The 13,416-nt window shown below is 44.7% G+C and overlaps 1 protein-coding gene across 3 annotated transcripts in view; it reads right to left on the bottom strand.

Moving 5' to 3' along the window:
* The window catches only part of Camk1d (calcium/calmodulin dependent protein kinase ID), a 425,174-nt gene that overhangs the window by 24,381 nt on the left and 387,377 nt on the right, over positions 1–13,416 (bottom strand). For all 3 annotated transcript variants that reach the window (XM_004647773.2, XM_023708066.1, XM_023708067.1), the window contains one exon: positions 6,755–6,830. In XM_004647773.2, coding sequence (XP_004647830.1) covers positions 6,755–6,830 — 76 coding nt within the window. The remainder of the gene's footprint in view (positions 1–6,754; positions 6,831–13,416) is intronic.

Raw genomic sequence — 13,416 nt, forward strand, 5'->3', positions numbered from 1 at the left:
GGAATCGCCCAGATGGACAGCACTGTGCCGGCATCCGGGGCAGCAGAAGCGAGGCCCTGCCTCTCCTACAGGGCCAAACACAAGCCAGCCCCCGCCCGATGCAAAACGGGGCGTGATGTGATCAAGAGGACCAGCGAGGAGAACTTCCCAGCGCCAGTAACAAAGAGTTAGAAAACACTGTGCAGCTCTGAGCAGCGAAATTAGCTCTCCAGACCAAACAGCAGGGGGCGCAGACATCAGATCTGGAGCTGATTAACACCAAGCACTCGCTCTGCGCCAGGGAACTTCACAAATTAATTTCTACGTCTGAGACTTTGCCTTCTCTGTGGTTGGGAGCTTCCTCCCTCCCCGGCTTCTTTTTATCTTGCGCTCTTCCTCCTTTTCACTTCTGTCCCAGCTTATCTCCCCCAGTGCTGGCCATCTGTCACTTGGGAAATGCCTGGGCCGGACACTCCCAGCCAGATGTCCACCTACGCCCCCTCTCTCCCCCAGCAGTGGCACACACATGCTCAACATGCACTTTGGAGACTGAGCTCTGAACGCGACCTAAAGCATGCTGGGAGATGAGCCACATGGAAGGGGTCCGTGGCACTGTGTCACTGGGAGTTATACATGGGCCTCCTCCTCCCTCCTTCGGGGCTTTTCTACTGTGCTATGAGAGTCAGGTAGAACCCCTCCTCTCCTCACCTCTACCCCTGCTCCACTCAGTCACAGTCCTGCTTGGTGCCAGCCCCGGCTTTCTTTCCTCTGTTCCGCATAGTCAGTTTACTTCAGGACTGGGGATGGAACTCAGGGGCCTTGGGCGACTGACCCATACTCCCAGCCCTTTTTAGTTTTTGCTTTTATTTTGATACAGGGTCTTCTTATTCTGTCCAGGCGGGACTTGTGATTTTCCTGACTCAGTCTCCAAGTGCTGGGATTACAGGTATGAGTAAATATTTAAAAGCACAGTAAGGACCTCTTCTGTGCCCTCAGTGTGGTGCTAAAGGAATTAAAAAGCTTGCTAATTCCAGGATTATATTTTCCCATCCTCAGATTTTTGATGTCAATAGTTTGAAGCTAGATCAACTCCTTCAAACTATGTTTTAAAATAGTTCCAAAGTGAACAGGCCATCCTTTCTCATATACAGAAAGGAACCCTATCTTAGATAATTGGGCCTTGAGGGATAAACCATCAGCCTATGTGATGGTCTTGAAGGGACTATTTAAGGGCAGAGCTGTCTCCTTGGCCTGGTCTGACTCTCCTGGCAGATTTCTACCTGTCCTTCCAGACCTGGGTGGCTATCACCTGTCCTCCCCAGCCTTCCTCAGCCCTCAGGCAATTCACTGCTCTGCCCCAGGAACTCCCACTTCATGACAGCTAACAAGACTGGACTGTGATTTAGAGTTTGCTGTCTGTTGCCTCCAGCAAACAGGAGGCTTCACGGAGGCCAGACCTGTAATGAATCCGTCTCTGCATCCCCTTGATATTGGCTGACATGGTAGGTGAAATGAATGTTAGTTAAGTGAGTACCTGTCAGTCCCCTGCCCTCCATTCTCCAAGCTAAATATCCTGAAGTATTTAGCTGCTATGTAAATGACAGTTTCCAGAAGAGGATGCTGAGATAAAAATCACAGAGCAGAGGGGATAAAATATTTTTCCATCTGGCCTAAAGCCACATGGTTTAGGGTGCAAAAATGGCATTTGTGAACCACTCCCTTCCTGCTTCTCCCTTGGTGGTGACCCCCCTGCCACCTCTACAAGGCAGTGCCACAGGTATCAATAGACACCACCCTGTCTGAAGTCACTGGCAGGAGTTGCTCCCACCATCTTATAAAATGCAAAGTTTGTGTCCCTTAACTGCCTTGTTGTCACATGAGCCCCTCACTGCTGCACATAACTAGCTCTCATTCTTTGAAACCAGGATATTTTGAGGGTATGACACACAATTCACGGAGTCATTTCCCTGAAGCAGAAAGAGAGGGCCACAGGCTCTACAATAAAGCTGGAATATGGAGTCAGGAGATGGCTCAGTGGAATAAGCACTTCCCTGGCAAGTGTAGGGGCCTGAGTTCAATCCCCAGTTCCACCAAAATAATAAAAATAATAATAAAGCTGGAATATGGTCAAGCAGGACTTGTGTTTGAGGCTAAAACTACAGGGACTTAAAACTGCAGATGGCATTTTGTGTCTACAGAACCCACTACTACAGAGGACAAAGGGGAGCAGTGGATCTTTCTGAAAAATCTCTTGGAAGCAGCCAAACTGAAATGCAACCAAGGAACCCAAATCACCAATCTGAGAATTGCAGTAAACAGTCCACACTGAACTAGAGAAAGAAATACTAGAAGGATGGGAGGGGTGTCCAGTGGCTGGCAGTCAGGCTTTGAAGCTGTGGAGAGGAGGTGTGGAGGAAGAAGGACCAGTCATGGTTACCCAGAGCACAAAGAGGAAGAGCCTCGCTGTCGGACAAAAACCTCCTTTAGCTGCAAAGGGCAAGCTGGAGACTAGTACAAGATGCGCTTTCTGAGCACATCTGAGGCCACCCAACTCCAGTGCCATGTCTACAAAGAGAACTTTTTATTCGAGCTGGATCCTCCAGGAGCATTTCCTACAGGGGACAAAACTGGCTGTTCATTGGCTCACATATTCAGTTATCTCACAGACATGAATCTTACTGTGATTTAGTAAACAGACACTCTGGTTTTTAAAAGTCTCCTTGGAGTCTGGATAGTGTGGATCATCTGAGCAAGATGAATAAATAGATTTAGTTTAGCTTCTACATTTTGAAACCTAAAGCCCAGTCTATGGTCCAGGGGACTGCCCCACCCTGCAGACCTCCTGGGGGCACAGGGTGATCGCTGGCTGCTGGCTGCTGGCAGAGCGGCAAAGGCTCCTGCTCTTGGAATGCTCCGTGGAGGGTGCACTACGCTGCAATACTCCAGGCTTGGGGCTGGGGCTCAGTGATGGCCCTGAGCTCTTCTGCAGATGCTGGGTGTCATGGTCCCTCTCTGGAACATATGTATTTCATAAAGAGCCAGCTGTCAAGTGTTCAGTGGGAAAAGGACAGGCTTGGATCATATTTGTCTCAAAAGACTCAGCATGCAGATTAGGCAGTCTTTAGTCCAAAAGCTAATTAAGCTGCGTACACAGGCAAATCAACATTATGCCATTGAAACAGTGAACAATGTAGGAAAGCAGTGAAAACCTAAGGGTATTGTCATTATCACATGTATGTCATCCAGAGCTTCTTCTGGGCAGAGGTCAGAGGTCACAGCCATGTCTACTAGTGCTTGATCAGCTTCTCACCTGCCTGCTTCGGTGTAGAAAAGAGGACCTCCTTAGGATATTTCTCAGTTTCACCATTATCAAAAAGTCAGCGTGTTTCTCTGAACATTTTACATCCATAAGCTTAATTTGGGGCAATGGTCATTAACTGATCTCCTTGAAGCTGTGAGCAGGAAGGCAGAACTTATTATCACAAAAAGTTTGGTCCCCGAGCCCATGAGCCACTTCTCAAGTGGAGAACTCCATTCCTTAGAACCTAATGCTGGCTTGGCTGAGTGAGGACCAGGCACTAGATTTCAACATATTCAAAAACCCTCTCTCTTTGCTGGTAGTTTGAGCTACATGGGAAAAAAAATGTAGCTTGCAAATCCTAATTCCCAAAGGAAGATCCCTGGCAGGATGAGGGTGCATTAAAAAATTCAAAGCCTTGATAGGAAAAATGATTTCTCCTTCCAATGATGGAAAACAGAAAGATGAAAGTAGAAGATAAAATAGTCAATTTAATGAGTATCCTTACTGGCAATGAGAAGTGATTCCATGGTGCATGGAGAGGAGAAGCTTTGATGCTGTGGTCTGTCTGGGCCACCTTTGCTGGTATCTCAGTGTGACAGGCTTAGCAAATGAAAATAATAGCACTGCTTTCCAAAAATCATAACCTCTTTTCCATTCAGTGGAGGGAGGGAAGAAGGAGGAGCCTGCTGCTTTCCCCTGGGTAGCTGTCTTTCCTGGCAGGTTGACTGTCTATAATAGATGAAGATGGGTAAGCAGGCATGGAGGATCATGGGAAGTAACCAGAGCCCGAGACCTGTGAGTTCTTCCATTGTGCCATCCATACCAGCCCAGACCACAGAATCTTCATTAACCCTCAAGGTGCTGTGGCACCTCTGCCCTGGGCTTCATCCCTCTGCAGGGTGGATGGTCCTTCTCTCTTCCTTGCTTATGTTAGGCTTATCAAAACATCAAGTCAGACCTTCTGCGGTCCTCCCTTCACCTGAATACCCCTGTTCTTCATCCATGAGCTCCTGAAGTTAGATGTGTACACTGACTACCATCCTCAACTTCATCACCCTCAGTGTCAACAGCCAGCTTTTCCAGAGAACTTCCTCTATTTCAGGCATTGCTATAGGTGCTGAAGATAAAAGGGGGCAATGAGTTAGTATCCATCATGACAGCCCCATTTTTTTTCTGCCATGACTGGGTTAAAAAAGATGCTAGAGAGTTTGACTATTTTTCAAGGAAGGACAGCAAGAAGGCAGCTGTTGGTAAGCCAGGATGGAGACCCTGAGCGGGAACTAAACATGTTGGTGTCTTGAACTTCCCGGCCCCCAGAATGTGAGTCAGAAATGCCTATTGTTCAAATCACCCACTGTATAGTATTTTGTTAGAGCAGCCTGAGGATAACACATTGTTAGTTTTAAACTGCTTAACCTAGGAACTGAAGGAATAATCACTTACTGTGCACCTCCTATGGTTGTACCATTGGCCTCCCTCACAACTAGACTTCAGGGCAATAACTGTATTACATAAATCCAAAGTGATTGTGCACACATTAGTGCAGACTAGAGTTGAGGTTGCTCCAGGCTCAAACAATAACCAACCAGAAGGCCAGAACAGGTGTGATTTCCCCCTAGTCCTAGGGAAAATTACTCTGAATGATTAACACTAGCTTTGGTCCTTGGGAAAACAAACAAACAAACAAAAACCCCTTAAACCAAGCTGCAAGAGGCAAGACCTCTGATTAGAATTTCAGTTGAAGATTTAGGAAGCCAGGGTGAAAAACACAGGGCCTATGTCCAGTATCTGCTTATGCAGGAATGCCCCTAAAATGGCATGACAAACTGTGTGCATGTGAGGAATTTTATTAGGACACAGGGTTTACAACTTCCATTAGATTCTCAGAAGGGTCTATAATCCATTTCCTCCACAAAAGGGTGAAACTGATGCAGGAAGTGTTGATATGTTTTGAAAGCAAAAGTACTACACAACCACAGTGTCAGTCTTAGATCTCAGAGGAATCTGCCTTTTACCTATTTCTGTAAGTGGGAGCCCTCCAGGCCAAGTACATTATAATGGATAAAGTCCCCTGTAATAATGGCAAGAATCTACAGGAGCTGTCACCTAAATCTACATTAAATTACAAAAGATGCCCAGTTGAATGTTGCTGTAGAAGGACCATTTGTTTGCCAGATAATGAAGTACAAGCGATATGGGGGATCGCTGCCAGCACTCTTGGAGAAGATGAGGATGCCACATATTGTGGGAACTTTCTCACAGTCCCTGATCATTTTTCTTTGTGTGCAAGGATGGCTTTGTTTGCCAGAGGATGTTCCCTGGCTTGAGGTTGAGGAGGAGGGAATTCATGATTCCTAACCATCACAGGGCTAGTTGGTACAACACTCCTCATAACTGCAAAAAGAAATTGCAATTAAAAATAGCTTCAGGCAAAAAAGTAACAAGAAACAATTAATTATTTGGAAACAGTTACAATAAATCTATGGCCTGGGACCCCCTTTCCTGAGTTAGGAGATAAGGTATCTGAGAAGAAATGAGAATCTCAAAAAGAAACATTTAAAATTTTATTTTCATAATATTTTTCCCAATTATGATTTATTTTAAAGATCTCCTAATATTTTCATAGTGATTATTCCCCTGCCCCAAGCTGAGGTGAGACATAAATAGATTCTCAATGTTATAAGCTATTAGGGAAATGCTCTCCAAAACCAAAATGAAGTATCAGTTCCTATTCACCAGCATGGGTATTACCAAAGATTGGAAAATGTAAGTTTTGGCATGTATGTAGGCAAATAGGAACCTTGAGCATTACTATAGGAATGTGAATTTGAGCTGTTGCTATAGAAACTGCTAGTGATTCTTCAAAAGTTAACACAGAATTATCATATTATCCAGCAATTCTATCCTGAAATTTATATAACCCAAAGAACTGAAAGCAGAGATTCCAACAGATATTTATATATCTATGTTTATAACAGCATTATTCTTAATAGTTATGTAATTAATTGCCACAAAGTGGAAACAACTCATAAGTCCACTGACAGATGAACGGATAAACCCAGTCTGGTATATACATGCAATGAACGCAGTATTGGCCTTATAAAGGAAGAGGATTCTGACACAAATGATCTTTTGAGGGGATTATGCCAAATAGGAGAGTCACAAAAGGACATTTAGTGCCTGATTCCACTTATGCAAAGTAGCTGGGGTAGTCAGGGTCAAGAGACAAAGTAGACAGAGGGGAACAGGAATGGAGAGAAGAGGAGATTATGGTTAATAGGTATAAAGTTTCCATTTGAGATGATAAAAAGCTCTCAGAAATGGATACTGTGATGATGGTACACTGTCATGAATATACTTAATGCCATTGAATTGTGCACCTAAAATGGTTGAAATAATAATTTTTGTCTTGGGTATATTTTGCCACAATAAAAAAGGTGGGTTCAGAGAAATCAAGAGACAAGCTTTACTTACAAGATGTAGGCAATCACCCCGATGGACCAGCAGTCAACGGCTTTGCTGTAGGGTTTCTGGGCAAGAACTTCTGGAGCTATAGGAAGATAAAGAAACACAAGCCTGAGACCAAAGACAGGCATTAGGGCTTCCTGTTGGTCGTTTTCTTTCTCCCTGCCTGTTATGTGAAGTAAACTGACTAAATGTTAAAGCACACAATTAGCATACACAAGGTCTTGGGTTCAATCTTTGGCACCAAAATAATCATAACAGCCGTTATTTCAAAATTTAGTAGAGAAATATGACCCTTCTTATTTGCTGGGTTTTCTAACTATAAAGAAAGTGGTGTGTGTGTGTGTGTGTGTGTGTGTGTGTGTGTGTGTGTGGATTATCAATCAACAATTTTAAGGAAGTGCTGTGCAAGGATGCTGTGCAAGGATGATGATCAGCTTAACCAGATCATCACAAAGAGTTAACCCTCGGGATGCACAGTGTGCAACTCACATCAGGGGGTCTCAAGGCACCATGGGACATGTGGACATCTCTGCCTGCCTACCTGTCTGTCTCTCCCTCTGCCTCCATGGAGCTGACAGTTCAGCAGAGCCAAGAACTCAGCCCTGTGTTTGGGGTCCTGCTACAGCTGTTCCTATTCATTCTCTGAGTTGTGGGAGAGGTTATTCGTCAGCAGGATTATTTCATTTGCTCATTCATGAAGCAGGGAAAATGCCACTCAATCCTACTCTGCTGGTGTTAAGCCACTATTCCATCAGGAGCTATACCTGTGGTTCCTGCCCTCCCTGTTCTGGCCCTTTGGCCACAGCCCAGAACTGGGCAGACCCAGTGTACTCAGTGAATTTCTGTATGAAGAAATACATACAAGACACTGAATCCTACTGACAAGAAAAGTCTCCCTTCTCCCACACATGTCTACTTGAACTGCCTTCCATGTGCACTTTTTAGAACAATAACTCAAGGAGCAGAGAAAATAAATACAGGACAATATAGCTGACAACTATGCTTATGTACTAAATTGTGTGTTCTCCAGGATTGGGATACATATAACTCACTCCAACATCCTTGGAGAAGCGCTGTCATCATGGTCAACATCATTCACAAATTGCAGGTGAGGACATGAGGCAGGAGGAGGGCAAGTAACTTGGCGACATGATCTGGCTAGAAAGCAACCCTACTGACACTTGCTGCCTGAAGGGTTCTAGCCCCTCCAAAGTGCCTGCTACTGGCAGGATTTTGTGCTGGTGTCTCAGTCACTATTCTCACATTGCTGGGACAAAATACCTGATACCCAAAATGAAGGAAGGAAAGGTTTGTTTAGCTCACAGTCAGTGGAGATTTTAGTCCATACTCAGCTGGCTCCAAGGCAGAGTGGCACATGGCAGAGAGCAACTATTCGTGGCTAGCAAAGAGCAAGAGAGCAAAGGGAGTGGCAGCAGCTCAAGCAGCTAGCTAGCTTCTCTCCCCTCCTTATATTGTAATGCAAATTACCTACCCAAGGGCAAGTGCAGTACCCACACCCACAATAATCACAAACTCCAGAAACCTCATAACTGCATGAGGCTTTGCTGGGACAACTAGACACAAACCATAACAGCTGGTCATTCCTTGACACATTCTACTCTAATCCCTTCCACAACTCTCACAGCACATTCCTCTGATAGGCAAGAAAACAAAACTGTCAGCAGTACTTTCTCCCACCTCAAACAGCTTGAGGTGGAAGAGCTGGCATCTAAAACCAGGTCCATCTGATCCCTGGCTCTCTCTACTAGAACATACTGTTTCCAAGAAGACAGATTCTTCAGTGCATAAGAAAAAGTCTTTTGCAGAAAAACTAACAGGGGAGTCTTCTCTTTCACTCTGCTAATGGTAATTATCTTCCTGAGCAAGAATAGGAAGGTTTGATTATGGAAAGTATCTATTAATGAGTCAGGAACATAATCCACAGATCATACTCAAATCTAATTTCAAGTTCCAGTTTTAAGTTCCTTAATATCTCTTAATAGAGTTTGTTTTGGGTGCTGGGGATGGAATCCAGGGTCTTGGGCCTTGTGCACAGAAGGAAAACACTCCACCACTGAACTACATTCCTAATCTATTATTTATTTTAAGTTAGAGTTTTGTTAAGTTGCCCAACCTGGCCTTGAGAGTGCCATCCTCCTGCTTCAGCCTTCCAAGTAGCTGGATTACACCCATATACCAGCACACCAGGCCAGAATTTTTTTAAAAAACGAGAACAAGTCCGATACCTTTGCATATCCTTTCTTTCATATGTTTGCCCTCACCCCAGTAGCAAAGAGAGAAACAACCATAGAACGAGGGCAGTCACCAAGGAGACAAGTGGCCCCAGACAACAGGGAACTGGGTGCTGTGATGCCGCGCCGCCCCCCCACCCCCCGCACTGCTGAGAGCATGGCAGTGTCTTGTACCATGGGAACTGACAAAAGGGAGCTGTGTAAACAGAAATGTCTTCCTGATTTAAGGGGGATGCTGTTTCCCTGGGCTAGCACCCTGGTCCATGTGGCTGTACCTGAGGTAGAGATGTACAGAACCTTAGGTGACAGCTGCAGAGATGTACCAGGCTCTTGAGTGACACAGCCAGGAGTTGGTGTGGCCAGGGCACTGTACCAGGTGTCATGTGGCACAGAGGACCAGCAAAAATTGAGGGCACACATGCAGGTCATGTACCAGCTGTCCAACAGTGATACACACAGGGGAAAGGAACACAGAGGAGGAAGCTTTTGGGCCTTCTAAGATCTGCTTTCAAACTACTCAATCAAATACCGGGCCAATGCTCTGAGCCACCGTGCAGAGTGGGAACAAGACCAGGGTCCCTGGCAAAGCTCCCTCTGTCCAACCTGGTGACTCTTCAGTAGCACAGACAGTGGGAGGAGGAGTCTTTAAAAGAAGGACTTTCTCCTGCCAGTCTTCATCTGTCAGAAAGAGGAAATACTGACCACCAACCACACGCAGGGACAGTCACACATCAAACCTTCTACTTTCCACTGGAAAATCCACCAACAACATCAGGCAGCTATACAAAGTTTTGCAGAGACTCGGAAAACAAATGGCTGAGTTTCACGCAGTTCCAAGTTTGGACATTGCTTGAAATGTTCAGGTTCTTTAGTCCACAAACTAACTACGCTTCAGTAATGTTTTAAATTGCAAAACTCGGTTTCAATAGTAACCAAACTTACTAAAAAATATTTCTAGTTTGCACTGGGAGCATAGATGTTAGGGGGAAAAGTTGTAAACTGCTTCATCAGTAGCAGGATAACAGTATTATGGGTGAGAATTTAGGTAATTTATGCCTAAGTTTTCTTTTTTCTTTTTTTTTTTCTTTTTTTTCTTCAGTGTTGTGTCTATCTGGATTCTTTCCAAAACAAAATATAAGTATCTTTTTTAACCCACTGGAAGTGGGCAAAGCATTTGCTTTCTGATGAGGTTCTTAATTACACTTGAAAACCAATGAAGGGGTGGGATAGATGTATACAATAACGGTAGCAGACAAAGCAAAACTCTTTGGAAACAACACTCCCATCAACTTTAAGTAATCTATAAATTGCACCACAGCTGATACAGTCTAAGCTCTAATTTCACTTCTGATGTGATTACCAAAACCAAGGGTCCTTTGGGAACACTATTTGAAAAAGCCTACTTTGATCACTCTCCATAGCTTCATCGCCAAGAAATTATTAAAAAAAAAATAGCAAGGGCTGGCCAAGTAGCTCAGCAGATTAAAGCTCCTGCAAGCAGGTGTAGGTGCTGGGGGTTCAATCCCCGGGCCTGCCTTGCTGGCTCCGCCCCCAGGGTGCGCTGACACAGCAATTGAGACTATAATCCCAGCTCTTAGGAGGCTGTAAACAGGCAGATAACTATGAGTCTGATCTAGTAGTGAGATCTTGAATACCCTGTAGACCCTTCCCAAAAAATACCAAAAAAAAAAAAAAAAAAAAAAAAAAAATTGTAGAGAATAATTCAAGTCCTCCTGATGATCTAATGTGGTGACCAAACCCACAGCGATCTCTTTTTCTTTTCATCACCTCTGGTGATCTACAGTTGGCTCTGTTGTTCCCCAATCTGTCACACTACTTCAGAGACCTTGAGACTCCTATCCCCATTTCCTTGAGCCCTTTCTGCTATTGTGCAGCACACAGTGCTGGGGGAGTCTGTTTCTTACTCTGATATTATCAGAGGCTAGCTTTTATGCTGAAAACTGGCCAAGTTCCTTAGTATTATGTTGAGCCTCACCCCCACTTAGCAAGAATTTCGCTATAGCTCTGAAAAAGTCACAAGCATCCAATTTACAAAATTCCAGAAGATAAGTGAGTTTCTAGGCAGAGGACAGTCCCCTGGGACCCTAAAAAATGATCAGGCTCTCTGGGCCAGGTCACCACAAGTCCAAGTCTCTGTGAACACTATGTGACAATGCTGAAGAACATCCCCATGGAGGAGGAATAACACGCTCTACTCACTGCTGCAGAATCTGCGCATGGTGGGAGGCCCTGAAAACAAGCCCTGGCCACACTCATGGCTTCTACAAGAGAGAAGATTTCAAATGAAATGGCTTAGTTAGAGCTCTTGACAAGCAGAGCAGTCATTAAAATGCTTCTGGCTTGTTGGAGAGGTTTTCAGCTCCCTGGAAATGCGCACAAGGACCCATTCTCATCTGGGAGACTCCACGCAGGAGGAGGGACACACCCCACCTCCCTATATGGATCACAGGACCCCAGCAGTCCACAGGACCTGTCAGCAGTGTGCAGAGCACCACAGCTTGGACAGATAGCATGTCCAACCTTCTGCCCTTGGGAAATGTTTCCCAAATTCCACACAACATGAAATACAATAACCTTCATTGCCTTAAGTATTTTAATGAGTAATTATAGGAAAGAAAAAAATGAGGGCCAGCCAAATAGCTCAGTGGATTAATGTGCTTGTAAGCAGGTGCAGAGGCCAAGGGTTTGATCCCCAGGCCTGCCATGCCAGCCCCGCCCCCAAGGCACACTGAGACAGCGATTGAGACTGGGCATGGTGGTGCAAGCCTGTAATTCCAGCTCTTGGGAGGCTTGAACAGACAGATCACTACAAGTCCAATCTCGTAGTGAGACCCCAAACACCCTATAGAACTTTCCCTAAAAATAACAACAACAACAACAACAACCCCCCCACACACACACACAAGAGAGGAAGAGTGACAAATAGATTGTTGGAATACCAGCAAACTGTTTCTGGGAAGTATCTTCCTGCACAGATCTGCAGTGCCTGTAGCTCAGCTTTCTTTGTTGCTCTGTTGTAAATGTACTTAGTTTACAGTAATAAATTAAAGTTTGCTTCCATGTGAGCCACACAGTCTCAGCAGAGGTCTCCATAGGCAGAAGTGGTCCACCTAGGTGCCCAGCTTTAACTCAGGCTCTTCAGAAAACAGCAGTCTTAGAACTAAAAATAAATGGATTTACTACCATGAAAGTCATCACCAACTCATGTATGGAAAATTCCACTTCATAGGCAAAGCCTTGTATAAACCAAGATACTTTATACTGATTTACGGCAAGAATTCCTGGTAAAGGGAAGGACTCCAGAGAACTTGGAAAAAGAAAAGGAATTTTAGGAACCTTTCCTTTTGTTTTTGAAACAACTTAATTTTTGATTTTCCTCACTGAAGGACAGGGAAGAAAAAGGCTTAACCAAGTGGAACAAGCAGCAAGGGCAGCAGTACTGTGGCGGGTGAGGCGCTGGAACCAATCATCCTACGCTCATAAAGTAGAAAAAGAACCTAGCGCTTTCCCCCAAGTACTTGAGGATGTGCCAAAGAACAGTTTCTGCTGAGCTGGTAGAGGAAACAGGGAAGACCTCCCACTGTTGCTAACTCATATTCAAGGTGATTTGTTCTGCTGTGCGGTTGTATGTTCCACCCTTTTCTTTATTTCAAAAATGACCAGGAAACAAGAGCCCTCTCAATGTGGAAAGCCAGGTCACTGTTCCAGAGTCAATAGGACCTGAGTAGTGCTTTCCCTTTATTCAGCATGTCAGCTTACTGTTACTGTGACAAATACCTAGGATTACCAATGTAAAGTAGGAAAGGTTCATTTTGGCTCATGGCTTCAGAAGTTGCAGTCTATGGTCAGCTGGTTCCAATGACTGAGGCCTGTGGTGAGGTAGAAACATCATAAAGGGGTGGGGTGTGGCGAAGAAAAGCTGTTTAATTAACGAGGCAGCAAAGAAGCAGAGAGAGAGATAAAAATAAAAAAAGAGGAAGGGACTGCAGACTGGACAGAACTAAAGTGAGGCCTCTAAGTTCCAGCCCCTTCGATTAAGTTTCAGCTTTTGTTTTCGTCACCTTCCAAGAGTACCATGAGATTACGATTTATCACAGGGTTAATTCACTGATAACATTGGAGCTTTTAGTATTCAATCACCTTCAAAAGCCCTACCTCTGAACACATGAGATTTCTGGTGCACATTCTGGACCTCCTCTGTGACATGAGTCATTTAATTAGTAGTATGTATGTGCCTCCCCCTTGGTGGGCCTCACTGGTTTTATGGGATAAAGAAGCTGCCCCTGGCTCCTGCCCATCGAAACAGGGTGCTCCTCTTCTTCTCCTGGGTGCTGAGCTCAGACATAAGCCACAAAGCAACCAGGTCTCATCTGTAATTGTACTTCTGAGAAGGAG

This window comes from Octodon degus, unplaced genomic scaffold (assembly GCF_000260255.1).
Source record: "Octodon degus isolate 3935 unplaced genomic scaffold, OctDeg1.0 scaffold00324, whole genome shotgun sequence".
NCBI classification, from domain to species: domain Eukaryota; kingdom Metazoa; phylum Chordata; class Mammalia; order Rodentia; family Octodontidae; genus Octodon; species Octodon degus.